This window comes from Neovison vison, chromosome 8, assembly GCF_020171115.1.
Source record: "Neovison vison isolate M4711 chromosome 8, ASM_NN_V1, whole genome shotgun sequence".
Classification (NCBI taxonomy): domain Eukaryota; kingdom Metazoa; phylum Chordata; class Mammalia; order Carnivora; family Mustelidae; genus Neogale; species Neogale vison.
The window spans coordinates 35,771,725-35,799,191 of NC_058098.1; the positions used below are offsets into that span (position 1 = coordinate 35,771,725).

The following is a 27,467-nucleotide window of genomic DNA, read 5'->3' on the forward strand; positions in this document are numbered from 1 at the left end:
AATTTTAAAACCATACTTTCAAATAACTCTTGAGTTATTTCAAATTAAACTTGAAACAGAAGAAATGAGAATAGAGGAAATTAACATTCAAATTTAAAGCTATTTAGAAATAAATAACAAATATTCCCAAATTTTTAGGATAGAGCCACAATAACACATAGAGAACAATTTTACAGCAATAAGTATGCTGTACCAAAAAAAGTGAAATAAATGAATCTCTTGTCAATTCAAGAAGATATAAAGAGAACACAGTCACATCCTAGGAGGAAAAGAGAATTAAAATAAGCTAAAAATGGGGAGGGGAAGAACTGGAGAGTAAACGCATAGGTAGAGATGATAAATCATTTCGAAAGCTGGGGTATCCTGAGATGTACCTGCCAAACCACTCTATGTTATTTTTCAGCATATAAATGAAACTAAAAATAAAATAGTTTTTAGTTTTTGATTAGAAGACAAAAATAACACACAATGTGCTTTCAGAATAAATATGCTTTGAAATTATACTTTTGAAAATGACCCAGGGGCGCTGGCATGGCTCAGTGGGTTGAGCCTCTGCCTTCAGCTCAGGTCATGATCTCAGGGTCCTGGGATCGAGTCCCGCATCGGGCTCTCTGCTCGGCAGGGAGCCTGCTTCCTCCTCTCTCTCTGCTTGCCTCTCTGCCTACTTGTGATCGCTCTCTGTCAAATAAATAAATAAAATCTTTAAAAAAGAAAAGAAAAGAAAAGAAAATGACCTAGGTTTCTGATAGAAAATTAGCTGTGTGGTTAATAGAGAATTACCTCTAAACGTGTTTTCTAATCTGCAAAGTGGGGATAGTAATAGTATGCACACCATATGGCATTGAAGAATCATGTAAATTATTATATGAAAAGCACTTGAAACAGGGTCCAGCAAAGAGCCCTCAGTACCGGTTAGTGCAATTTTATTAGTAACTAAGGAGAGTTGTCCAATTTAATTTATAAAATCCCTTTGTTCTTCTCTGGGCTTGGTTGAACACAGTGAGTCTTCGATAAACTTTTGTTGAATTTTAAAGTGTATCTCCACCAGAAAGCAGGCAGGTTCTGCAGGAGAAGAAAGAGATGACCCTGAAGAGGCTTCATTCCAATTATCAGCAGTGTGAGAAGACACCAAGTTATAGGTTTCAGCTTGGGGATGATTTCAGCCAGTAGGTGTTGATGTGTGTGGGTTTGTTGATTTGTTGTATTAATTAAAAGATAAAGCATGAAGAGAAATAGATGTCAGCTCATGGCATACTCTCATTACATTTTTTTCCAATATGTTCCTGCCCTATCATGCTTAGGTTAATGGCCAACGTCCCCAGAATAATAGCAATCCATATCTCTAATAGCTAAATGTGCTAAAAACACACATCTCTTATTTCCATGCTCATCTCTTTTCCTGGGTCCTAATCCCATATTTGAGTCCCAGACTCTGCATGGAGAGAACAGCTTTAGCCTAGTGCATGAAAATAAGTAACCCTCTTGACAAGGAAGTAAGGGTTGTCTCTGCCTTTTACTTGCCCCATGTCTAATGCTAGTCTTATAGACTTATGTGCCACATGAAAAAACAGAACTTTCCAAATTATACTTGACATCAAGGAATAGCACCCTGCTTACTTTGTACCATGTACAGACAGCAACAGCTTCTCAGGTGTTTCTATCTCTAATGCAGTCAAAAGCAAATTCATGTTACATGTTAAATTATAAAATGGTCCAGGGGTGCCAGTCGGTTGAGCGTCCGACTTTTGGCTTTGGCTCAGGTCATGATCTCGGGGTCCTGGGATTGAGCCCCGCATTGGGCTCTGTGCTTGGTGCAGTCTGTTTGGAACTCTCTCTCTCTCTGCCCCTATGTGCTCTCTTTGTCTCTCTCTGTGTCTCTCAAATAAATAAATCTTAAAAAATAAAGAAACAAAAGATAAAAAAATAAATGGTCCAGGAAATACAAACCCATTGCACAAGAAGGGGCTTCTTCAGACAAATATAGAAAATGTGTCTTTCTACAAGAAATGTACAGTGCTCTGTGGGTATAAAGACTGAGAGGGAATGCTTTAAGGATTTTTTGTTTAACTTGATTTAACCCAGGGATCAGCCCATGTTTTCTGTATAGCACCAGTGAGAGACACATGCCACCACCCAGCTCTGCCTTTGTACCCTGAAAGGACCACTGACATCAGGGAACCCAATGGGCATGCTTGTGTCCATATAACTGTATTTATAGACCCTAAAACTTGAATTTTTTAAAAAAAGATTTTATTTATTTAATGGGGAACCTGGGTAGCCAGTGGTTAAGTGTCTGCCTTCGGCTCAGGTCATGATCCTAGGGTCCTGTGATCGATCCCCAAATTGGGCTCCCTCCTCGGCTGGAAGCCTGCTTCTCCCTCTCTTGCTTCCTCTACTTGTGTTCCTTCTCTCACTGTTTCTCTCTTTGAAATAAATAAATAAAATGTTTTTTAAAAATTATAAGATTTTATTTATTTATTGAAGAGAGAGAGAGAGAGAGGCAGAGGGAGAAGCAGGCTCCCCACTGAGCAGGCAGCCGATGCAAGACTTGATCCCAGGACCCCGGGATCATGACCTGAGCCAAAGGCAGACGCTTAACCATTTGAGCCACCCAGGGGCCCTAAAACTTGAATTTCATACTCTTTTTACATGTGTAAGTTATGCTTCTTTGAGTCTTTTTAACCATTTAAAATATAAAATTGTCCTTGCATACAGCCAGTAAAAAAATAGGCAATGAACTGGATTTGGCCATAATTCCCTGAAACCCCTGGTTGAGCCTCTGGTCTCCCCCAGAGTCTGGGTACCTGCCGAACCTGCCCACTCCCCGCTCACGCAGTGACACTCACTAACACTCCAGGAGATAGGGTCCTAGGTATCAGAGCTGTGCAAAAGTGCTGTCTGTGGGCCAGTGACAGCAGCATCGCCTGGGACTTGTTGGGAATGCAGAATCTGGGAACGCATCTTGGACCAACTGATTCAAAATTTCTGAGCGTGGGACCTAGCAGTCCATTTTAACCAGGTTTTGAGAGACTCTGAAGCCCGCTGAAGTTTTAGAAGCACTGCTCTAGACCATACCTGGAAAACTGCTGACTTGGGAACATTAAATGCCACCTGTGTGGGGGGGGTGGTGTGTGCATCAGAACAGTGTGTTCATTCACTCAACGAATCAATTAACATGAATTAAACACCTACTAGGGGCCAGGTCCTTTACTAAACACTGGTGGTTTGAGATAATAGGATACTGTTGGATCCTTAATAGAATGGGAGATTATCTTATAGCAGAGACCCAGGGAATAGTTTGGAGTGGCTCTGTTCCTAATTCATTTAACTGAGCAGCAGGCTTTGTTGGCCTGGACCGCATCATTAGCCCAAGCGACATGCATGATGAAGGTTCAATGTGCTAATAATATGAGTGACTGTGCTATGCCACCTGGACACTAAAAACCATTTCACTAGGACCATCCTGTCAGCTGATCGGTTTGGGGTTCATCAACATCAGTAGGCCTCTGCAGGCGCTATCTCTTAGAAGGTTAGTGTGCCTGGGTTTGGGGCTTGTGGGGCAAATTTAGCCAACACTAGCATTACGTATCCCAACAGAACATCTGGAGACATACCCCATGCCTGCTCTCCCTCTCGTCTTTTCAAGGGTGTGGACGCTGCTTTTTCAGCTTGAAAATGCTGTGCACTTGAGATCGTTATGTGCATTGGCCCTCCTCCCACATCAGACATCTCTCACCTCTTAGAGCAGGACTAAGGTGCGGGAGCTCCTGGGGAGACCGTAGAAGCGCTGAAAACAAAGATATCCACTGGATGGCTTCTCTGCCATCACACCCAACAGCCCATCAGCCAGATCCTTGTCAGTGCTGTCAACTTGAAGCTGGGGCACGGTGGGGGGCGGGGAGGGCCCTACAGCTGTTTTTCAGGGGTTGAGAATAGCAACTTTGGGAGGAAATTGCCAAAGAAACCCATGAGACCTGAGTGTGTGTGTGTGTGTGTGTGTGTGTGTGTGTGTGAGAGAGAGAGAGAGAGAGAGAGAGAGAGACAGACAGAGAGAGACAGAGACAGAGACAGAGAGAAAGAGAGACAGAGAAAGATAAAGAGACAGAGACAGAGAGAGACAAAGGGAGAGCAAGAGAGAGCACCATCGGGAAATAGACCTGGAAGAGAGAACTAGCAATCATACTCTAGTTTGGAAAAAACAGGACCAGCCTTCTAATAAACTAACTTATTAGGAGGAAAGGACAGTTGCTTGCTTAGAGTGAACGAAGATGATTCCCCAAGGAACCCAGCAGCAAAATACAAAGATAGAGAACAGGGGGAGAAGATGCTTTTATTTGTCTCCACATGGCAATCCTGTGAGAGGTGTTGCTTCAGGACTGCAGGCTCGGGCACTCTGCTGGTTTCCCTGGTTTCAGGCTGCTGCAGGGCTTAGCATCTCAGCAACGTGCCTCCTGGCCAGCCGTTAGAAAGGAAACCCTAGTTAACAAATACTGGATTTCCTCCACTCTTTGCAAAAAGGTACAGGCTTATTCCAAACAAGCAAGGCTTTCCGAATATGAAGCCCCCAGGTCGTTACGAACAAGGTTGATCAGAACTTTCTATGATATATTCCCCTCATCTCTCCTACACTGTTGGTAGGAATGCAAGCTGGTGCAGCCACTCTGGAAAACAGTGTGGAGATTCCTCCAAAAGCTGAAAATGGAGCTACCCTATGACCCAGCAATCACACTGCTGGGTATTCACCCTAAAGATACAAATGTAGTGATCTGAAGGGTCACGGGCACCCAAATGTTTTTGGCAACAATGTCCTCAATAGTCAAACTATGGAAAGGATCTAGGTTCCTTCCTAGATAAATGGATAATAAGATAAATGGATAATAAGATGTGGTATATATATATATATATAGGAATACTATGCAGCCATCAAAAAACCCCAAATCTTGCCATTTACAATTACATGGATGGAACTAAAGGGTATTCTGCTAAGCAAAATAAGTCAATCAAAGACAATTATCATATGAGCTCTCTGATATGAAGGATTTGAGAGTCAGGGCAGAGGGTTGTGGGGGGAAGGGAGGGGAAAAATGGAACAAGATGGGACTGGGGAGGGAGGCAAACCGTAAGAGACTCTTAATCTCAGGAAACAAACCGAGGGTTGCTGGAGGTAAATGGGATGGGAGGGATAGGGTGGCTGGGTTATGGACACTGGGTAGGGGATGTGCTATGGTAAGTTTTATGAATTGTGTAAGTCTGACGATTCACAGATCTGTACCCCTGAAGCAAATAATACATTATATGTTAGTAAAAAATAAAAATTAAAAAATGAAAGTCTCATGTGGATGGAACTAGAGGGTATTATGCTTAGCGAAATAAGTCAAGCAGAGAAAGACAACTATCATATGATCTCCCTGATATGAGGAAGTGGAGATGCAATGTGAGGGGCTTGGGGGGTAGGAAAAGAAAAAATGGAAGAAGATGGGATTGGGAGGGAGACAAACCATAAGTGACTCTTAATCTCACAAAACAAATCGAGGGTTGCTGGGGGGAGGGGGGTTGGGAGAAGAGGGGTGTGGTTATGGGCATTGGGGAGGGTATGTGCTATGGTGAGTGCTGTGAAGTGTGTAAACCTGGCGATTCACATACCTGTACCCCGGGGGTTAAAAATATATGTTTATAAAAAATGAAAAATTTAAAAATAAATAAATAAAAGTCTCTCCCCAAGGGAAAATTGTTTTTTTAAATAAAAGTAAAAAAATATATACTAAATTCCTCTCGGAAAGCCTATGACCTTAGGATTATGTGCCCTGTTGAAAAAAACTGAGGCTCAGAGATGGTGATAAACTTGCCCAGGGTGAGCCTGCAACCTAGTGCCAGATTCAACCATCTATGCAAGCTCTTGTCCACTCCACTAAGCTAGGGCTCACAATCTACTCCACATTTCCGTGGATGCACCATTTATTCTGAGGGGTAGTTTCCAGCCACCCAGAAGAACACAGGAATTTTGTTTCTGCCTAGTTCAAGGTTCAGAAATGGCTTAATGTAAATTCCTTCCGGTTTCTGCTTTCTAGATCCCTAATTTCCAAAGTGCAGACCTGTATTTAAGTAAAACACAAAGCATATAAAGCTCTATATCAAGAGTACATATTATGGTGGCCAGAACTGGTGTTCAAAAATTACCTGGCTCAGGACACCTGGGTGGCTCAGTTGGTTAAGCATGGCACTCTTGATTTCAGCTCAGGTCATGATCTCAGGGTCATGGGATTGAGCCCCATGTTGGGCTCCAGACTCAGAGGGAAGTCTGCTTGAGATTCTCTCCCTCTGTCTCCCCCTTCCCCCACTCATGCTCTCTCCCTCTCTCCCTCCCCCACTCATGTTTTCTCCTTCTTTTTCTCAAATAAGTAAATATTGGTGGCTCAGTTGGTTGGACGACTGCCTTCGGCTCAGGGCGTGATCCTGGAGTCCCGGGATCGAGTCCCGCATCAGGCTCCCAGCTCCATGGGAAGTCTGCTTCGCTCTCTGACCTTCTCCTCGCTCGTGCTCTCTCTCACTGTCTCTCTCTCTCAAATAACTAAATAAAATCTTTTAAAAAAAAAATCAGCAGGCTTGGAGCACCTGGGTGGCTCAGTCATTAAGTGTCTGCCTTCAACTCAGGTCATGATCCCAGGGTTCTGGGATGGAGCCCCACATGGGACTCCCTACTCAGCGGGAAGCCTGCTTCTCCCTCTCCAGCTCCCCTTGCTTGTATTCCATCTCTCTCTCTCTCTCTCTCTGTCAAATAAATAAATAAAAATATTTTAAAAAATAAAAATCAGCAGATTCATGGTATGATGCTCTGCCGACATTTTAAATGGCTGCACACAGAACTAACCTAATATAAGCTTACTACCTTTTTTTAAAAAATGCTGGTAAGTAGAAGGTAGTTCTGAAGCTTTTTTCTTCTTTTTTTTTTTTTTTTTTTTTTTTTTTTTTTACTGTGATTCCACATTTGTCACTTGCCCAAGAACCACTGGGTATAAAAGAACTGTGAAATCTATTATCTCCAAAGAAGGTTCACTCTAGGACTCCTCCTATTGAGGAACCCTGAATAGTCTGAGTTACTTCATAAGAGTAATACATGTGGAAGAGTCTAATAATATGTGCCAAGTTAAAATCCCAGAGGACTTTAACCTTAACTGTTGAGAAAGCAGTATAGCAGCGGACCTAGGAGATGAGTTCATTGAGGGCCTGACTCAGAACCTGATTATTTTTGATTAAGACTTTTCACTTTATTTTTGGAAAAAAAAGAAAAAAAACACCTTTTCCTACAAGTAATAATAACAATAATTATTAAAATAATAACTAAATATGGGGGCACCTGGGGGGCTCAGTCAGTTAAGCATCTGCCTTCGGGTCAGGTCATGATCTGGGGATCCTGGGATCGAGCCCCACATCAGGCTCCCTGCTCCCGTGGGGAGTCTGCTTCTCCTTCTCCCTCTGTTCCTCTCCCCTGCCTATGCTCTCTCTTTCTCTCAAATAAATAAATAAAGTCTTTAAAAAATGAATAATAATTAAACATGGTATTGCTCCAAGGCCCTCAATCTAAGTTCCTTTCCCATCTTCAATTTTAAATAGAAGAACATACACAGATATGTTTTTCAGTTGGGAATTCATGCTCCTGCGCAGTATTTTTATTCCGTTCTACGTTTCTTCTGGCCTGCCTTTGTTATTGTAACACCCACTGCTGTAACAAAATAAAGTGCTCACCTTTTCAGTAGTGCAGTACAGTAGAAGTGCACTGTCCTTTCATATGAAGGTTCAGGTCTTTGTGGTTAACTCTCCTTGCATGGCTTCCAAGCCTCCTTGCATGGCTTCCAAGGCCTAAGTTCTTGCTGTCTCATGGCCTGGCCATCCTCTAGGGCTCTGGCTTTTTTGGTAGAGAGGGAAAGAGAGGACACAGAAAGAATGCCTGCTTCTGAACGGCCTTAGCGTGGCAGGGATGCACATCATTTCCACTGTAACTCATGCGCCATCTCTACCAACTCTACCACCTCCATGCAGGGAGAACTGGAGATGTAATTCCCAATTGGGCAGCCATTTCCCTAGGACCATGCACTACCATGGAAGAGAGAGGGAAAATTCCAGTGCCCACTTGACCATCTCAGCCACAAAGCAAGAACCCAGGCCTTCTATAGTTGTGCTACTCACAGAGAAGGCTTTTGTGTATCAAATATTTATCATCTCAAACCCTTCCTTGGGCTCTGATGGCCTTTCCTGGGGACATGACTTCCTCAGGGAGGCCTGCTGTGACCCATAGGCAGGTATGGTGTGACCCAAAAAATTAGCTTCACACTGAATAATTTAATTTCCTTATTTGACTCCCAAATTCCTAATTAAGCTGTTGCTCCATGACAACAGTGAATTTACCTGTCTCATTCATCACTGTATCCTTAGTGCCTAACACTGCCCTGGCATCTTAAAAATACTCAATAAATATTTGAGAAAGAAGGGAAGACAGGAGAAAGAAAGAAAGGAAAAAGGAAGAGGGGAACGGGGCTGGTTGGCTCCGTGTAATTTGCATCATGTGGAATTTCAGGTGTATAACCAAGAAAGGGCTGGTCACATTTCAGAAACAAGAATCCATCCCTTTCTGGAAAAATAGCTATGCATACTCACGTAAGCCTTCTCGGCAACCTCTGATAACAACTGAAGGAGACTAAAAATTTTCTACCTTTAGCTCCCTTGCTGGGGAGGGAAAATATACCTCTATCCTTTAAGATTCTTTAAGCTGGCCTTAGACTTAAACTGACATGAGACAGATTAACAGGAGAAAAATCAAATTTAATTATATGTAAATGGGGAATCCACATAGATAGGAGTGCCAAAGGCAGTCAGGCAAAATGAGGTATATATGTCATCCTGAACTAAGGAGAAGAGGGTAGGAGTCTGGAACTTCCAAGGAAAGGAAAAAAATTCATAGAAAGATTAAAAAAGAGTAAATGGTTGGTAAACAAATGTTTGCTGGGCTATAGAGAAACAATGCAACATAGGGAGGAATTGTAATAATCAGACTTTGCTAAATCCTTCTGTGTCTACCATCCCAAATTCTTGTTATACTATAGTTATCTATGGTGCTTGCTCCTTTCCTGGAGGAGTTTCTCTATCTAAATTCTTGTAGGCACTTCGGGCCTGCCCTTAGCCTCTACAATCTAAATGCTTCTAAATGCGGTGAAGTAAGACTCAACATCAAAAAGGAACTAACTATTAATACATGCTACAACACAATAAATCTCAAAATCATTATGCTAACTAAAAAAAAGAGACAAAAAATAGTAGAGACTGTATCATCCAGTTATATGAAATTGTAGGAAATGCAAACTAATTTATAGTAACAGAAAGCAGATAAGCAGTAGTCTCAACACAGGGGTAAGATGAGATGGGATGAGTGGGTGTGTAGGATTACAAAGAGTCTGTAAAAACTTTGGGTGTGATGAATATGTTTTCCTAATTGTGGTCATGGTTTCCTGTGTGTGTACATATGTCAAAATTTTTCAAACTATACACTTCAAATATGTGGGATTATTATATGTCAATCATACCTCAATAAAGGTCTTAAAAATAAAATAAAAATAGAAAATAAATGTGAGGTTAAAAGTATACTAACCCAGGGGCATCTGTGTGGCTCAGTCATTAGGCATCTGACTTTGGCTCGGGTTATGATCCCAGGGTCCTGGGATCGAGCCCCACATCAGGCTCCCTGCTGGGCGAGGGGCCTGCTTCTTCCTCTCCCATTCCTCCTGCTTGTGTTCCCTCTTTCACTGTGTCTCTCTCTGTCAAATAATAAATAAAATATATTTTTTAAAAAGTATACTAACCCAGAACCACATCCCTCGACACCACCATCCAAACTCTTGGGTGGTGTGTCTTAAAAATGCTTCATATGTAGACAGGTATCTGTCTCCATTGTAAAGCTGGCAAGTATGCATTTATAATGCACCTTTTAGAGAAATAGCAAGATTCTACTGAACCCTGAGTATGGCTTCTGTCTTTCAGAAGATGACTGAGTCATGGAGACAGAGCGTAGGCTATTTAGCTCTCCTATTTGCACATATGACACGCACTTACATAAACTCTCACATGTTCAAATCTGCTTTTTCTAGATTCTGTGCCCAAAGCCATCACTGACCCCCAGGCCAAGGACCCAGCCACCCCCCCACCACTACCATGGCCGAGGACGCGGACATGCGCAATGAGCTGGAGGAGATGCAGCGACGGGCTGACCAGCTGGCTGATGAGGTGAGGAATGGGACGTGAGAAAGGAGCAAAACATGGGGAGCTGAGTAGTTTGTCTTATTCAGGTTCAGGTGGAAAAGGTCTACTAACATCTCAATTTTAAAAACGGAGGAGTAGGACTTTGATTTTCTATACACCTGACACCTCTACAGATAGGAATGGGTGGATAAACCTACATAGAACTAGTCTTAGCCGAAACTACCAATTCCTAGAAATCTAGAGAAGTCAAGATCCCCTAAGAAAAGCTGTCTTTGGCTGTCTGGAGCTGGCCTGATTCTGACAGCTGATTGTTACATTTTCCAGAATCTTTCAAGCTGGTGTTAAAATTGACTTATACAAATTGATAATTAAATAGATTATATTAAAAAACCAAGGGCAATAAATACTCAAAACTCAATCAGTTTTTAAATATTTCCCTATTACGTATGTTCTCAAAGTTTTTGACTTGTGTTACAACTATAGTGCAGGAATACCATATAACAGTACAGCGTGTTACTGTACATCTTCCCAAATTCACCTTCAGGGATGCCATGCTGTGGTCAAAAATCAGACAGGTTAAGGATGTTTATAGCACAGGAATCTGCAAATGCTCCCAATCAGGATTTGATTTACTGTTTTGTTGACTGTCTAGACTTAAGTGGAGAAAATATTAATAACATAGATTGAACTTCAAAGTGTGCATGTCTCTCACCATTATTCTTTAATTAACACAAAAAAATGGAGAAAATCTAGTATTTGAAAAATTTTTTCTCTTCAGCAAAGAAGTCACTTGCATCATTGACAAAGTAGCAAAGTCCCAACATTTCTTCATTGTCTCACTTTTCTCTTACTCATTAATGCAAATGACATTCATGTCAGAACTACACTTGTTCTTTGCCTGCTTAGCAATGGACACAAGAGTTCAGCAAAACTTGACAAAAGCTTTCTGCGAGAATCAATTTGCTACATGAAATTTGTAATAAAGGGCTTTGTGTATTGTATTATCTCTAAATTTTATGATCTCGATCCCTTCTATCAGGAAAATAATAAGTTTAAATAACAACTATACATATATGTATATTCATATCTGTTTTATATTCACATATTCATATTCATTTATTTTAGCATTTACCAGCATACCACGCCTTATAGCCATTTTACTTCAACAAGCAGCCTCCTGACAGCTCTTCCCGGAAACTTAACATTCTTCCTGCTCCTGCAGAATCTTGTCCAAAATAAGTTTGTCACTTAAAAACAAAGCCTTGAGAAATCACACTCGTTCTGGAGTCTAGTAGTTAGTTTCAAAGGAACTGAGAAAAAAGTGACAATGATGTGCCTGAGGGACCAGTGCTGACTTCAGACTTTCCATCTCACTTTGTCTTATCTAAGGCTGAAGATAATTATTGTAGCTGTCTCCTATAGGCTGGTTATTTCAAACATGCTTGATTTTTTTTTTCACCCTAAGGCGACAGCTTAATTTGTATTGATAAGAACTTCCAATTGTGTTTCTAGGAGCTTTATAAGAAACTTGATGTTAGATTCATCTCAATTCATGAGAAATTATGTTTGTGTTTAAAATTCAATATTCCTGGTCCAAGGAGGCCAAATTAATCCTCTGAGTATTTGAGATAATTTTTCATGCATCCTGCACATGCAAAATTATCTTTTCCAGATTACTTTGTCTTTGATATCAAGATCAGCTTCATCATATGGTTTTGATTTTAGAAGATCAGCTTTAATGTAATTGCTTTAGGGAATCTTATTATGTAGAAAGACTGATAGGAAATAGATTGAAAATGTGTTCAGTTACAAACTTAAAAGAATATGTGATAGTAACCCTTTGTGTCTCTCAAGTGAAGAGAATAGTTTAGATTTTCCAAGACCTCTGATTCCTGCATTCATAATTTTTTTTTTTTTTTTTTAAATCTCAGTCACTGGAAAGCACCCGTCGTATGCTGCAACTGGTTGAAGAGGTAAGGAGTGGCCATGTTTCAAAATAAACTAATCCCTTTTGCTGGCATATTCTTTTCCTAGACCCTACTGCCTTTTCCTAGGCTATGATCCTATTGATTCCATTGATTTCATTATAGCCTACCTGGAATTCACATTAATGAAGGAGATGTCATCAAAGGATCCTCTCTCCCTCCCAGTCCTGGCTACCTTTATAGTCTGGGAAGTAGAGAAGGATGGTATTTCCAAGTAAATGCTCCTAAGAAATCGTAGAACATTGAATCACTTTAAACAAATATAAAGTCATTACTTACATAAAAACTTCATTTGTAATGCTTTTGATGCCTCTAAGTCACATCTAATCTTGACATTCTGTTTTGACTTAGCCACACATATGACTTTTAAAAATATATATCCCCATAGACTACAATGTTTTCAGAAATTGTAATATTGAGAGTCAGGCACTAAAATTCATGAAGTAATAGGAAAATTCTTTGATAAAAGGAATTTCAAGGCCATAACACAAATATAGAAGCTCTTTTATATTCCCGACTCTGGATTGAACATCCATTTGCAAGGCATCGTTAATGAATCCCAAACTACTTTTAAATGGGTAAAATAGGGCAGATAGCAATAATAGAATCAAAAGGGCATTTACAATAAAGCTTGCTCATTCCAGTTGGGGAGAGCAGTAGTCAACCAGGAGGAATAAGTGGATTAATTGAACTTGCCCATTGGGAGAGATGAAGTGGAAAAAGAATGGGATGGGCTATATTTATCTTAACTGAATAACACAAGCCTAATAGTTTTTATTCAGTGAAATGCTATTTTAGCTATGCTTTAAAACTGCTTATCAATTCATGTGTGGTTATCATTTTTAGAGATCTTGTGTGTTCTCGAGCAGAATGATTAAATGAGCCTACTTGCCTCATGCTACTGTAAATTGCTTATGCAATGACATGAAAGGAAAGAAAGATCAATGTTATAAGGCTAACAGGAAGTTCGGCTGTCCCTCAAGCGAGGGAAGTCAACATCTTCCTTTATTTCTGCAGCTTCAGCTTCATATCCAGAAATGAAATATTGGCTAAACGTGACTTGCCACAAGAGGAGTGGGGAGAAGGGGGCACCGTGAGCTCCCCAGGACACGAGGGAAGGGTGGGAGATACACTTAATGAAACCTGTTATCACAAAAAATGAGTACTTGAGCCTGCCATGTAGCACAAATTGGTTCCCACAGGAAGGCAGGCCAACACAGCAGCCTTTGGCAGCACAGAAAGCAGCTTTCCTTCTCTAAATGAAGAGAAATGTTGTTGTTGCTCTATTCTGGGAACACTCATGCAGAAATACTTGAGGACCCCCAAAGAGAAGGCAGGTATTCAAAATCTGAGTGCTGGCGAGGCTTTCAGAGTTGGCTTATTGTCTCTCAGCCCATAATGAGAGCAAACAAAAGGAGCAAATCTTCTTAACATTCCCACATGAGTTCTCACGTTGACCTGAAGGGAACCCACATGTCAACTGACATGTTATATGTCTTTATGACCTTCAACTATAGACTCCAGGCTCATTTTTCATTTTCATTTATGTGTGTGCCCACGTGAAGTAAATTTCTAAAATATCAGAACTATCACCATTTGGTCCACCCGTGCAGTGTTGAAACCCTGCTTAGAATGTGGGAAGTGGTGGAACAAATGCATTAGGATGCATTACATTGAACTGGTTCCTCATCCATCAGAGTCAGTGGGCCAATGAACTTCTTTTTTGCCTCTTCTTAAATGGCAGACAGTGTCAACCAGTCTTGAGTAAGCAGTGTTTGTTCTAATTTATTCTGGGGGAGGAGAAACTCTCAAAAGCTCTATTTATTGAAGTAGGATACTTGAATCATACATTTTTGTTTCTCCTGAAGGATTTCTTGATCAAGCATGAGGTTGCATCTTAGAACAAGGGGTGAAACAGATGGAAGCTAGTTCCTTCCGCTCATAAATGAGAAGACGCTATTAGACTTTGTAGCCTTCGGAACTTATGAGCAAGGCATTATTAGCATAGGTTGATTGCTTTTACTTCCCCCTGGGTTATTTTATATTGATGGTCAAATACCCCTTAGGTCTAGGGCATTGGTTATTCAGAAGGTAGTCTGCTTTTCAATCAAAAAAGAAATTCTCTTTAAAGGAATCAGCATTAAATATTCATTAAGGGCAGAAATCATTTGGCAAATACGAGCACTGAAATACCAGGATCTTGCCCAGGATCCCAAGTGCTATATCAGTGCTATATAATTTGAATTGAGCTGAATTCTTACTGAAATTTAGTCTCAAAGACGGGAAAGTATACTAAATTTGTAGAGTCTCCCTAAGGCAGACAACACCACTTGCAGTTCAGTATAGGACTTTGTGCCAGTCCTCACAGACATTAGGGTGTAACAGAGTGGCAGGTATAGAAACTTGCTTTTTAATAGGTGCCATTATTGGCATCTCAAGGATAATGTAAGGTTTTACAGAAGTTAGTTGGGAAAGATCAGAAAAACTGGATACCACACATAGGCAAAAAGATTAGAAATCATATAGTACTTGGTTCCCAGTTTCGAGTTTCCCGTTGGCTCTTTTGATGGCTGCACTTCAACAAACGTGTATGGAAGGCCTCTCTTTGGGGGCGGGAGGGAAGATATAAATTGGTATCATGTGGGAAAACAGGAATGAAAATAGCTCTCCAAAGTCAAGTCCTGTCTTTGGAGCATGTAATTAATTCTGGCAACAGAGTTATGAATGTTTCCTCAAGAAGGGAATATTTGGTCCAGGCAAAAAAGTTGACTTTGTGGACACTACATACTGGGAATGAAGTCTACACATGAATGTCTTGGGCTATGGAAAGTCACCCCAGAAAGCCTCACTGCTTGAGGGGAGGCCGGACCAGAAGCACCACCTAGAGCTTTCACGGAGTAATAGTTACTGAGGTTCTTCAACATTGCATCGATGTTTTAAGCGTATTTTCTTTTCATCCCAACTTCTCTTTCAAGGCACCTTGGCGATGAGAAGAAAATAAGCATTCTAAAGCCATGCCTTTGTTATGCCAGACTTTCTACTAAAACTGGAAACTTGAAGCAGGGTAGTTCTTTTCATATAGGTAGATGTGGGGCCTTTGGGAATTCTCTCAGTTAAGGAAATGCCAGAAGAGTCCTGGTTTTAGTTCAGATGTGTTGGACTTTGGGGAAAGCATCTCAGAATGACAAAAGAAAGACTTAAAAATGTTCTAGATATGGTCTTGATTCATCTGCAAGGAAGGAAAAATAGAAAGAGAGAAATGAAAAGAAAAAAGAAAGAAATGAAACCAATCCTCTGGTTTTTAGGTGACAGTTTTCCCAGCAATCTCAAACAGAATTAAACATCTCAAACAATTAAGCTAAGACAAAAATGGAACCACCTCCTCTCACTTCCAGCTATTAAAACATAATACTTAAGAATAAGAGAAAGTAATATTCTGCCTTCCCTGAAATACTGTCCTCATCCCTGCCCTTCTCCTCCCTTACATTTCTAGTTTCCCCAAAGAACAATCCAGTTATTTTGATAAAAACTGTCAGCAACACGATGGAATCGAATGTAAGTTCTAATATTTATCAAGAGCCTACTATATGCTGGGTACTATACCCAGAGCTATCTTCATCAAACATATATAACCTAACTTAACCCTTGTAGGTCCCTACCTTTTACTACTATTCTGATCTCCATCTTACCAAGGGGGAAACTGAAGTACACAGTGATTAAGGAACTTGCTTGAGACTCCCAGCTACAAATGGCAGAGATGAAATTAAAACCCAGGTGTTCCTGATCCCAGAGTGTGAACTTATGCGTAACACTTCCCTAACCTCAGCAACTCCTACCATATTTCCTTTTTATTTGAGAATTCTGCAAAAAGCAGAAGGCTCTGAGGAAGCAAACACAGCAGCCCATTCCACACTGATCGAGATTTTATACAAGTTAAATCCTTTATCTTAATTGTTTTTGGAACCATAGCCTCCCCTGGAATTGAACTTTTAGAAGTCTTTACATTCTGTAGCTCGTTTTGTCCTTATACATACTCTGGGAAGTGAGGGAGCTGTTTCTGTTCCTGTCTGGGCACAGAAATGGTTGAAACACAGGCCAGTGTAAACAGATGTCTATTTACAGCACACGTAAAGAAAAGATTTTGAAACGTGTCCTGGGGTCTGGAATCTTGCTGCTCCAGAGGTATCCCAGCACCAGCAATATCATTAGATGGTAGAGCTTATTCACAAAGCAAAATCTTGGGGTCTATCTCAATCCTACTGAATCAGGGTCCACATTTTAATAAGATGTTTCCTGTGCAGGGGATTTGCCTGCATATTAAGGTTTGGGAGGTAGTGTTCTGGAAGCTTCTGACCATAGCAGGTAATGACGATATTTTTCATTTGCCAAATATCCTGCTATAGATGCATTTTCTGAAGATATTTATTTTATAAACCCTTATGTCATTCTAACTCTAGGCCAGGCACCATTCTAGCATGTGCCACATACTATTTCATTTAATTCCCATGACAACTCATGAGGTATTAACTATTATTATTGCTGTCTTACAAATGAGGGAACTGAGGCACAGAATAATTAAGACATTTACCTGAGGTTCCACAGCTAGGAAATGAAATCACCAGGATCCCAGGGCAGAGTCTGGCTCCAGAATTTGTGCTGTTGGTGACTCTGAAAGCCAACCTAAGCTCTCCAAACGACTTCCTAATTTCACTAACTGAAGCCTATCAAAATGTGTTCAGAGGAAACTTGGTTTTTCCTTTCTGGACCATTCTCTGAAATAGTGAGTTTATAAAACTCACAGAAAACATCTTCAGTGCTCTGTATTTTAGAAGCCCTATTGAGTTGTTAAAATACTATTTCAAAACAGAACAAAACAAAGCTAAATCTTTCTGGGGACTTCCACTAACATCTCTCTCTTTCTTTCTCAGTTTAAAATAAGTCAGTGGAAAATATATGGGGCCATGAGAAGTGTCTTCCATTCAAGTTTATTCTAGGGACCACCATGAGTATTCCTTGAAAAACCAATTAATCCAAACTGTTAGCAATACCAATTCATACTTATTAACAATCACCCTATAAAATGAAAAGTCTTTCCTTCACCAGTTTGAGCTCCCAGCAATGATGATTTTTAAGACTGAGCCATTCAAATATCTTTTCCCCTACCCACCACATCCTACTCCGATCACCAGATATTTCAGGTGGTGTTTGGTTTGTTTAGATCATGTGGAGGGAGATGAGGATTGCCTTTCCCAGACTTCTGCATAAAAGAAGTGCAGTAAAGCTTGTGGGTGAATTATTTTCTCATACTCTATTATTGTGCAGAATTTTAGATTTCAGAATAGAGAGCCTTTATTTCTCATCTGGCCATTGGTTTTCTAAATCTCACAGAACTTTTCCGCGTAGAGGGAAAATGGGAGGGTGAGTTCTGTTTGGGGCTGTATTTCTCAACCATTGTGAGGCAATCACCTCACCCCCAAAGTTTTTTACTTACCAATGGGGCATCCAGTCCCAATTCACTGAGGGAAACTTCCTGATCCATCATGCCAGCAAAGATTTAGTTTAGAAGATTTTGAAAGGTTTGCTTTTTATAGTTGGTGTTATAGAAACTACAGGGCATTTTTGTTTTGCAAATATAAAACCACACTATAATATTAAGTTGTGTGTTCCAATTCCATGCCAACCCCCAACCCCAGCCCTACCCCCATGGAAATTGAGCCACACCCCCTCATCTATCCTAAGATTCACTGATAGGGCAAGTCCACAGATGACCACTTCCTCTGAGTCCCTCCTGCACCCTTAGTACACTTGCCCTATTTCCTCCCTCTTTTTCCTTTGGTCCTTCTTCATTTTCCAATTCTAGGGCTAATTGTCCCCTTACTGATTTCTCTTTCTCTCTTTTCTCTCTCTAACTCTTTATTCAACTTTGCTACCATTATTGGAATGTAGAGTAAAGATGCTGGTATCAGGACTTTGGTTATGTTGGATGAACAAGGAGGTAAGTTGAGATTTCTTCAGTAAGAACAATTCCTCATCTGAATAAAGTGCATTTAAAAATATTATTTGTGTACACAGAGGTAGTCCTTGGAACATATTTATATGCATATATGAGTATGAGTATAAGGGTACTAGAGTTCTCACCATCTTGCTTTTTCCCTTTCTCTGTTGAAAAGATTGGTAGATGTATGGGAATGTTAAAGCCTTCATGACTGATTGAATGTCACTACTCTCCCTGTTAAATATGTTGGAGTAACAGAATTTTTAAGGCAAAAGTCATTTTTTTTCTTTTAACGATAGTATTTTGGACAGTTTGAGAATTCTCTGATTCTCCTTTCCCCCAATTTTTCCCATAAACTTAGTCTTCTTATAGTAATACCTAGATAGAATGAGAGATTAATATATCACTTCCATTTCTTGTGACCATCCTATTTCAGTATCTGACAGTTTTGATTTCTAAGTCATCATGAGGATTCCTTAAGTAACCAAACTAGGTCCTTTTAGGTCTTCAACAGGATATAAGCTGAGGGAGATCATTGGAAAATGGGGAATTGGACCATTTAAAATATTTAAATTGTTTTGTAATTATTATGGAAATGCTAAAAGCAACGGAAATCGGAAAACCCATGAAAAGCATCTTTATACTCTAAAGTGGAATCTAGAAAGATAATATCTTCTGTCTCAGTATATCTTGTGGTATGGTGATGCTTATTTAATTCTAGCCATAAGTTAGCTAGCTGATTCTATTCTGAATTCTTATCATAACAAGCAAATTGCTGAGAATTTTTTCTCTTTATTTATGTTGTTGAAAACATTAGAAAATTCTTAGAAGTCATCAGAAATTTTTTAATGTCAAAGATAAAAATGTGAAATGTATTCACAACATAGGACACCACAAACAAACTTCAAAAATAAAGACACCTCAAATGGGGTGGGGTCATGGGAATTGCCATACAGATAACAGACATAAGGCATTTTCCTAAAATACAGAGAGACCTTGCAAGTGATCAGAGAAAAGGGCAACAACCTACAAGCAAATTGATGTAAGATATAAATCATCAGTTTATAAACAGACATATGAAACCATGTTTCAACTGACAATAATGTCTTTAGCAGACCGATACAAATTTTTAAAATTGATAATCACCAATGCTGTGAGTATTTTGGGAAAACAGAGATCTTCAATGTACAGATAGGCACTTTAGACTGATATGTATGTTTGAAGAATGATTGGATAATATTTTCAAATTATGATATATACCCATCTTTAACCAAGACATTCTACTCCTGGAATTATATACTGCAGAAATACATTGACAGCTATTATGTTTAAGAGTATAAAACTGGAAACAGCCTAAATATCTGTCAGTGGGGAGACCAATCAAATGAATTATGGACTAGCCATAAAAGAAATATTCTTCAACCATTACACTAAATGGGATAAATCTTTACCACCTTCTGATGAGTTAGGGCAAGGCAGGGAGGAACTTGGAAAAGGTATCATTTGGGGTCCCCTGGGAATAAATGCTGAGTCAGAAGTGTATGAGATCTCTTGTGGATGCCTGTGATGGGTTAAGGGAAGAGGAGTAGGAGTAGGTGGGGAAAGCTGTTGACTGATGCAGGCCTAACAACTTGTTAAGAGGAACAGAGCAGAGAGGATTTGGGAGGAAGTGCCTCAGACTCCAGTCCTGCTCTGAGAAAATGTTAGGCAGGCTGATGGGGAGTCCAGGGGCTAAGAAAACCCAGTGAAGCAGCCCCACTGTAGGAAGGAATGTAGTGATGCCATTGTGCTTATGGCTACGGCTGAGCCATATGGCTGAGCTCACGGCTAGAAGTATCCCAGTGACAGCATGGTCTCCATGAAAATACTTTGGTGGATCCCTTAGGTGTAGCAACTGGACATGTGAGGTAACTACAAATTCCCTCTTAAAGGGAGATCTGAGGGACACATCATCCTGGCTGTCATATATAGCTTTTGTTTCTGTATTATTTATTTGTATTGAGCTTTGTCCATAAATATATGCCAACCAATTAAAAAATCAAGAGAAAAAAGTTTTTTTAAATAATTGAACATCAACCCCAACACTTCCCCACAATTTTTAAAATACAAATTGTTAACGATTTAGACACAAATAACTGGGCCTAGTGACGTACTTGTGTTTTGAAGGAATTATAATAGCAGTGGCAGTCTTCAGAACTCCCCAAATAAATTTGCTATGTTGTAATAGTTGCTGGTTTGATCCATGTAACAATGTCCCAGATTTTGAAACTCTGGACATAGCAAATAACTTTTAAAAATTAACCCACAGGTGCCCGCGTGGAAGAGTAGTACCTCATTTCCAGAGTTAAACTGATACATATACACTCAAATAATTAGGAATTCCACCTTATTAATTTTCATGTGAAGGGGATAGAAAAGGGAGAAAGATAATTGCAGGAAAGTTCTGAGAAAGATTCAAAGTAATGCTTTCTTCCCAATACCATAAAACATTGACATGAAGACTTGGAAAATAATATATACAAATCTGGAATGAAAAAGAGAGAAAGTGAATAACATGCTTAAATTGAGTTGCAAATTTCATTGCACTTTGATGAAGAGAATCTCGAGATAAAATTTGCCAGAATCTCCATACAAAAATATATTCTTAAGCACAAATGATTCTCAGGAACATCTATGTATTATTTTTCTGAGAAAGGAAGAAAAAGAATAGATTTCCCCCAAAAGATAGTTAATATTCTCAGCTAAAACATTTCATTTGTGGCCACACCACAGTAAATGCTGAATCCCTCAGTAAACGTATTTTGTAGGCTAGCCTTGGTTTTACCAGATTTATGGTGATCCCAATGATACTGAGAAAAAACACACAACTGGAAAACCACACAAAGTGAGTGGCTTCTGCCTGGTCTTAAGTGGTACATGTTCCATTTATACTATAAGGTGATTAGGACCTTTTAAAATGATGGATGAGCCTAAGTCAACAACTGTCTTCATTGTCATGATAAATGCATTTTCATTCTGCATATGCTGTGTTTAGATGCTTTAAAATTTCTCTCCAGTTATGCTCTCCTAATTTTGTCTATGCCTCAGCACCAAAAATGTTGATTGCTTCTCTCCTGCAGCTGCACAGGAGTTTCAAGAAACAGACATCCTTCCAAAGAACCATTCCAGGTTGTCCAGCTAAATGGTTGCATTCAGAAATTCTTTATGGGATTCTTGTTTTATACCCAGGTATCAGGAGACACCAAGGAGCACTGAGTATGACAGATGGCCCTGGAAATGTACTGAGTCCTGGGACTTTTATTCCTTCTAGAAAATTTGTTTCGAAGTGAAATCACCATGAAACCACCTTATCACTGATGTGGGATGATTTAATCTTTCATCTCCATATCTCTTGTTCCTTTTGGTCTTTACTGGGTTATGTGTTTGTTTCAATGCTGAAGATGCAGCCCTTGGGAAAATCCCGTGGGATCTACTTGAAGCTAAACAGTGAAAGCTTTGACCTCTACCTGACAGAGGAAGAGCAAAGGCCTCTTCCAGAGTGCCTGCTGACTTTCTTAAAAGATTCATGGCACTACAAGAAAGCATTTGAGAAAACATTCCTCTTGCTAAAGTCTACACACTAATATCTGTTACAAATGATGAAAGCTGCACTGTCCAGTGTGATAGCCACTAGCCACATGTGACTATTTAAATTTATGTAATGAATTTCCAAATGTTCAATAATGCTAAGGATAATGGCAATCACATAGGTGGCATCTGGTAACTGACTATACTCATGAAGTCCTGTACACTGGGTCAATAACTTTGACATCTTGCTACTCTTTTACTGTTCGTTTTTTAGCCAGGTTGGGGATTCTAAGGGCCTCATGTTGTCTTGCTTAAGTAAGATTAGTAGGAAAAAAAATGTCTAAACTTAGATCCCTCACTATCCTCACATTGGTGGATCTCTCATAAATAACCAGTCATCCAAACACGGCAAAAAAAAGTACAATCTCTTGCCTCAACATATAGTGTCATCATCATACTGGAATGCCTCTCCTAACTCAAAATATTATTGTCCTCCTGAGTCTCCAAGAATAGACAGAAAACAGCCAGAAACCACCCTAGAGAGGTAAGGAGCAGTCAACTATGGGCAGTACATTGCATCAGCCGGTGAGATGCTGCTGGTCACACCAGGATGGAATGAAGATATTGGTTATTTTCAAGCATTTCCTGAGAGATGTCCTCACAGAATTCCATTGAAAAGCCATGAAGTCTCCATGTACCAAACACCCACAAACCTAATACGGTATCCTCTAAAGATGAATAGTGAGAATACCAATGACAAAATGGCACCACAATAGTTTTTATATTAAGGGCTTGGCTCATAATTGTGTTGAAGTGATAAATTCAACCAATATTGGTAGCTATAGAATTGTTTTCTGAAAGAGCTTCAGCATCCCTCTCTTAGCTATGACCTTTGCCTAATAGTCTGTCAACCTGTGATAGAACCCAGTTCACAGAAATTCCGACTGCAACCAGCTTGTTTGTTTTTATATTTTAATTTGAATTCACTGGTTCAGAAACACAGCACTTGTGGATCAATTTACATTTTTTATTTTATTTTTATTACCTCCTAATCCCTGGGCCTACAGTAGGTGGTGCTCCTGAAATGTTGTCAGAAAAATTCCCCAGAAAGGACAAAGGCCTGAATATGTACCCCCATGCCATATTCTGTGTATTTCAGCGGTCATTAGTGGAGTGCAGCATGTTTTCCCTGAGTCCAGATGCTCCTTCAATTCCATCTCCACCCCGCACTCCAGGAAGCTATTAGCAATTATTCCATTGGGATTTCGGTCTGTACTTAACATGGTTCTTCCTTTTGACGATGTTGAGCTTTTTCTCTCTCTATCAGTCCCCCTAGTCAATAGTTAATTTTATCTGCAGGCTAATTTATTACATTCTTTAAAGGGAACTGGAAAGAAGTCTTCATAAAGACACAAAATCTTCTGGAATGTAAAGACTTGCCATCCTTTCTATTTTATTTTATTTTGTCCTTTTAAAGATTTTCTTAAAGACATTACTAGACCCATGCTTACCCAGCAGAAGTTCACCGGCACAACACTGTTTTTCTCCCCAGCTATCCAATGCTGGAGAGACACTTAAATCTTGCCTTCATCCATTATTTGAAGGGCACAGCACCGGTAGCAGATTCTCTAAACTGGATTCTATTCTTTAGCCCCATTAGAGAGAAACACAGTGGGTTCTTGTTTTCCAAATGGACAGTCTCTCCAGTTTGGGTCAATAAGGAACCTATCTTAGTTTGTAATGATAATTTCCACTGGACAATTTAATGTGAAATTCTTCTAAGTGCTTATGTCTGCCCTTAGACTGGAAATAGATTTATCAGTTTTATTCCAATCAAGACTTTATTCCCAGAGGCACAGGCAGGTGTGCATAGAAATGTAGATGAAAAGAGGGATGGAAGTGTAATTAGGTTCTGTAACTTGACAGCCAACACATCACATTGCTGCTTTCCTTTAAGGGTCTTAAAAGCTATTCTAAAAACCCCTTCATTGAACTTGTAATTTACTCAATGTGGTGCCATAACTTTTGAAAAATTAATCAAGTTAGTGAACGTAACCGTGGCAACGTAGAAGCATGAGCTGGTTTTATGGCTATTGATCTACGTCTCAGATGCACTCAGGTCTGCTTTGCTGGAAGAGATGACTCGGTAACTGTTCTGTGTTCCAGCCTGTCACCCCTCCTCCAGACACCCATGTGTTTGTTCTCCCTGCTGTCTGCCTGGGGTTGGAATCTAACACGCCCCCCTCCTCCACTGTAGAGCCTGGGAAATCAGAGAGCAGAGAAGTGAAATGCCTTCCAGAACTTTCATAACAATTAAATCATAGGATAAAGAGAGGAATTTAAATGTCCCAGTGCTTGTAACATGACTCTGCTGATGTTGCCTTTTTTTTTTTTTCTTTTTTTTTTTTTTTTAAGCAGTGTCTATGAGTTAAGGATTCAAAATCAAGAACTGTCCCTGGGCTAGGGAACAGCCCACCACTAGAGAAAAAAAAAAAAAGATCTGGTACCCATTGCTAATTATCACCTTAATTGTTATTTTCCCCAAAGAAGATTGACTCTATTTACTACCCTTACCTGGTGGAGGATACTTAATACCAAAAGATAGAGATATTTAAAGTTGAAGCAGGTACCTTCTCTAGTATCATGACATCTTGAATTCCTAAAACATTAACACCATGTTTTTCTTTCTCTTGGGTTTCGCTGGTGTCTGAATAAGTGAATAGGTTGTGTTGCTTTCCTGGACACTCAGAATCCAACAGACCCACGTACCCCATCCCATCATGTCTGAATTACAAACTATTTCAAGCATTGTTTTTGTTCATTTCCTTCTACCTGTGCCTGGTAGGGCGGCAGCAGGTTCCAGCAATGCATCCTCTGGGACCATGCATTGGAAAATCTTTCTCTTTCAAATTCTGCTCCACATAGTCATTTCTCATGTTCTGTTGGAAACCCCCAAAAAATTCATTCCACACTGTCATCCCTTTGTCCTAACCAGAACAACTCGATCGTGTCGAAGAAGGCATGAACCATATCAACCAAGACATGAAGGAGGCCGAGAAAAATTTAAAAGATTTAGGGAAATGCTGTGGCCTTTTCATATGTCCTTGTAACAAGTAGGTACTGGGTACCAGCTCTAATCTGTGGCGTCCAGTTTTCTTTCTTTTCTTCTTTCTTTTGATTTTTTTCTTTTTTAATGTCAAAGTGAATGTCTGAAGTTTTGTCTTTTTTTTCTTTGTCCTTTTCCATCTGCTTCATTCTGTGGGGATAAAATACTTGTGTTTAATCAGAACAACTGGAACGCATTGAGGAAGGGATGGACCAAATCAATAAGGACATGAAAGAAGCAGAAAAGAATTTGACGGACCTAGGAAAATTCTGCGGGCTTTGTGTGTGTCCCTGTAACAAGTAGGTGCTGCCTGCCTGCCTGAAGCTTTGGTTTCCCAAGGCCCATCTCCAAGCCTTGATAAGCTCATTCCTGCCAAGCACAAAGGCAGGATGAGTATGTGGCATGCAGAACAACAGATCAATACCGTATCCAATGCATTCATCTCATAGCATAGATGATATTAGTGGGAGTTACTGTTGATGCATTAAAAATCAGGCATACTACAGTGAAAGCTTCACTGTCAGCAACTTTTATTGACGAACGTTTCAACATTTTCCAGAAAGTGTACCTTGAGACAGAGATGAGCCTCAAGAAAGAGGCACCCAGGAAATTTTATTTTCCTACCACCCCAAAAGCCAAAATTGCAGAGCTAGAAAAGATTGTGGGGGTAAGTTTGGAAGTTGAGAAACACGTAGTTCAAGATTGGGTTTTTCCAGAAGCAAAAGAGACAGGTAATTTGGCGTAAGCGAGCATCCATAAGACAGAGAGTGTGACAGAGATTGCCCCACCTGTTGCCAAATCTGCCCAGCGATTAGACTGTAGATGCCCCAGCTGCACCCAGCACAGAGGCCGTGAGCCCTTCAGCAAGAGGTGCTCAAGCCTTACTCAAATTGGACCCATCCCTCTGAAATTCTTCCTCTTGGACGATCTACCTGTACACTGACCAAAATGTTGAAATGTGTAGATTTTGCATGCACGAACATCACAAAACATTCAACTGTTCTCAAGGTTCTGCAACGCTTTTTTGGAATGTAGCAGAAATGTGACATGTGGTTATAAAGGTTTACAACAGAAGGAACCTGAAAATGAGGGTTCTGAAAGATAGTCTTATTTGACTAGCAGTGGAAAAAAAAAAATGCATGAGTGGATTGTCCAACATGCATTTGGAAAATTAAACCCGTTACCCAGCCTCCCTCACCCCTCCCACTTCCCTTTGAACAGAAGCCTTTTTCCTAAAAGCTCTCCTGATCCTAGCTTTTAGAACAGCAACTGATGTCATTTCTAGCTGATTATACGACCGTTCACATCCTTTAAACTTTGAGGCTGATTTAAAATATCCCACTTCCTGTTTAGGAGGGGGAGGGGCTCGATGTACAAATAAATTTAAAACTGTTTTAAAAGAATGATCTACAGTAAAGCCTGATTAACTGGAATCCAGCTGACTGGAACTCTCAAATGTATTTATACGTTTGCTTCCTTCCACTGTTAGTAAAAAGAGACAGTTGAACAAATGGCTGGGGGATCATTTCGGGGACTTAAAATGGTTTCTCTTGAAGGGCAATCTAGGCAGTTCTCTTTCTATCACTACATCCTGTAACTTCCACACCTACGGGGACCAAACAATAAGGGTTGATCCTCAGAGGAAGGGCCATCAGGCACATCAAGTGAAACCATAACCAAGGAAAAATTCGGTCATGTTCACTACCCAAAGACTCTAAGGCAAGAAAGTGTCTTGAGAATCTAACAGATGTTCAGCAATCACCCCTGATACCTAATTTTCTTCCATGGCCCACTGTTAATTAAGAAAGTTGTGCCATTCACCAAAACGACTCATGGCTACGCATTCCAGTTAGTCAAGACTTAACTGTATATCCTTTTCCGTGGCCGCTTGCCCCCCAGGTGAGATTTCCACCTGTCTTGTGATGAATTCCCACAGACACGATTTCCCCATTCATCTACTGTGTGGAGAAAGCATGGAGGCAGGCCCCGCCCCAGGATGAATTCTAAAGTTCAGATGAAATCATGGCCCCTATGCATTCCACATAGTAGTTGGCACAAGAGACCCTAACTGAGCTTCAAAGCTTGAGTGAAGTGTTCCCTATTGTGTGTAAATAATGCTTTAAAAACCATGTGTCACAATGCAGTGGCTGGTGGTGCCCCAGACTCTGTGAGGGCTTCGCCCTGTCTCGGCATGTTTCAAAGGACTATGGTAGATGTACGGCAGTTCTGTGAGTCTATGTGCAGCATTGTGGGTGCAGTGATTCGCCTTCTTTCAGAAACGCAAACTTTCCCACCCCCTTGACTTTGCCAAAGATGGTATACCAGATATCTTACATAGCAGAAAACCTCACGAGGTCCATATAACTTCTTGTAATGTGAGAAGGGAGGGAATGGGGAGTCGGAAAGAAAACAAAGCCAGACTCTCAGCTCTATTAAATTGGTTTTTGGATCCTGTCCCACGGAGTGGCCCTGTGGCTCTTTAGCAGAGTCACTTCTGACAGCTCCAAGGGCTATGGCATAATACACTAGATTGTGGGAGTTGCTGAAATTCCATTTGTACAATTTT

General features: G+C 40.2%; 1 protein-coding gene across 3 annotated transcripts in view; it reads left to right on the forward strand.

Annotated features, from left to right (window-relative positions):
* The window catches only part of SNAP25 (synaptosome associated protein 25), an 85,332-nt gene that overhangs the window by 46,727 nt on the left and 11,138 nt on the right, over positions 1 to 27,467 (forward strand). For 2 of the 3 annotated variants that reach the window (XM_044263448.1, XM_044263446.1), the window contains 4 exons: positions 10,137 to 10,272; positions 12,180 to 12,221; positions 18,180 to 18,228; positions 25,083 to 25,200. In XM_044263448.1, the coding sequence (XP_044119383.1) occupies positions 10,201 to 10,272; positions 12,180 to 12,221; positions 18,180 to 18,228; positions 25,083 to 25,200 (281 nt within the window). In that variant the 5' untranslated portion in view covers positions 10,137 to 10,200. Of the gene's footprint in view, positions 1 to 10,136; positions 10,273 to 12,179; positions 12,222 to 18,179; positions 18,229 to 24,790; positions 24,909 to 25,082; positions 25,201 to 27,467 lie in introns of all 3 variants that reach the window. The other variant, XM_044263447.1, reaches the window with a different exon arrangement.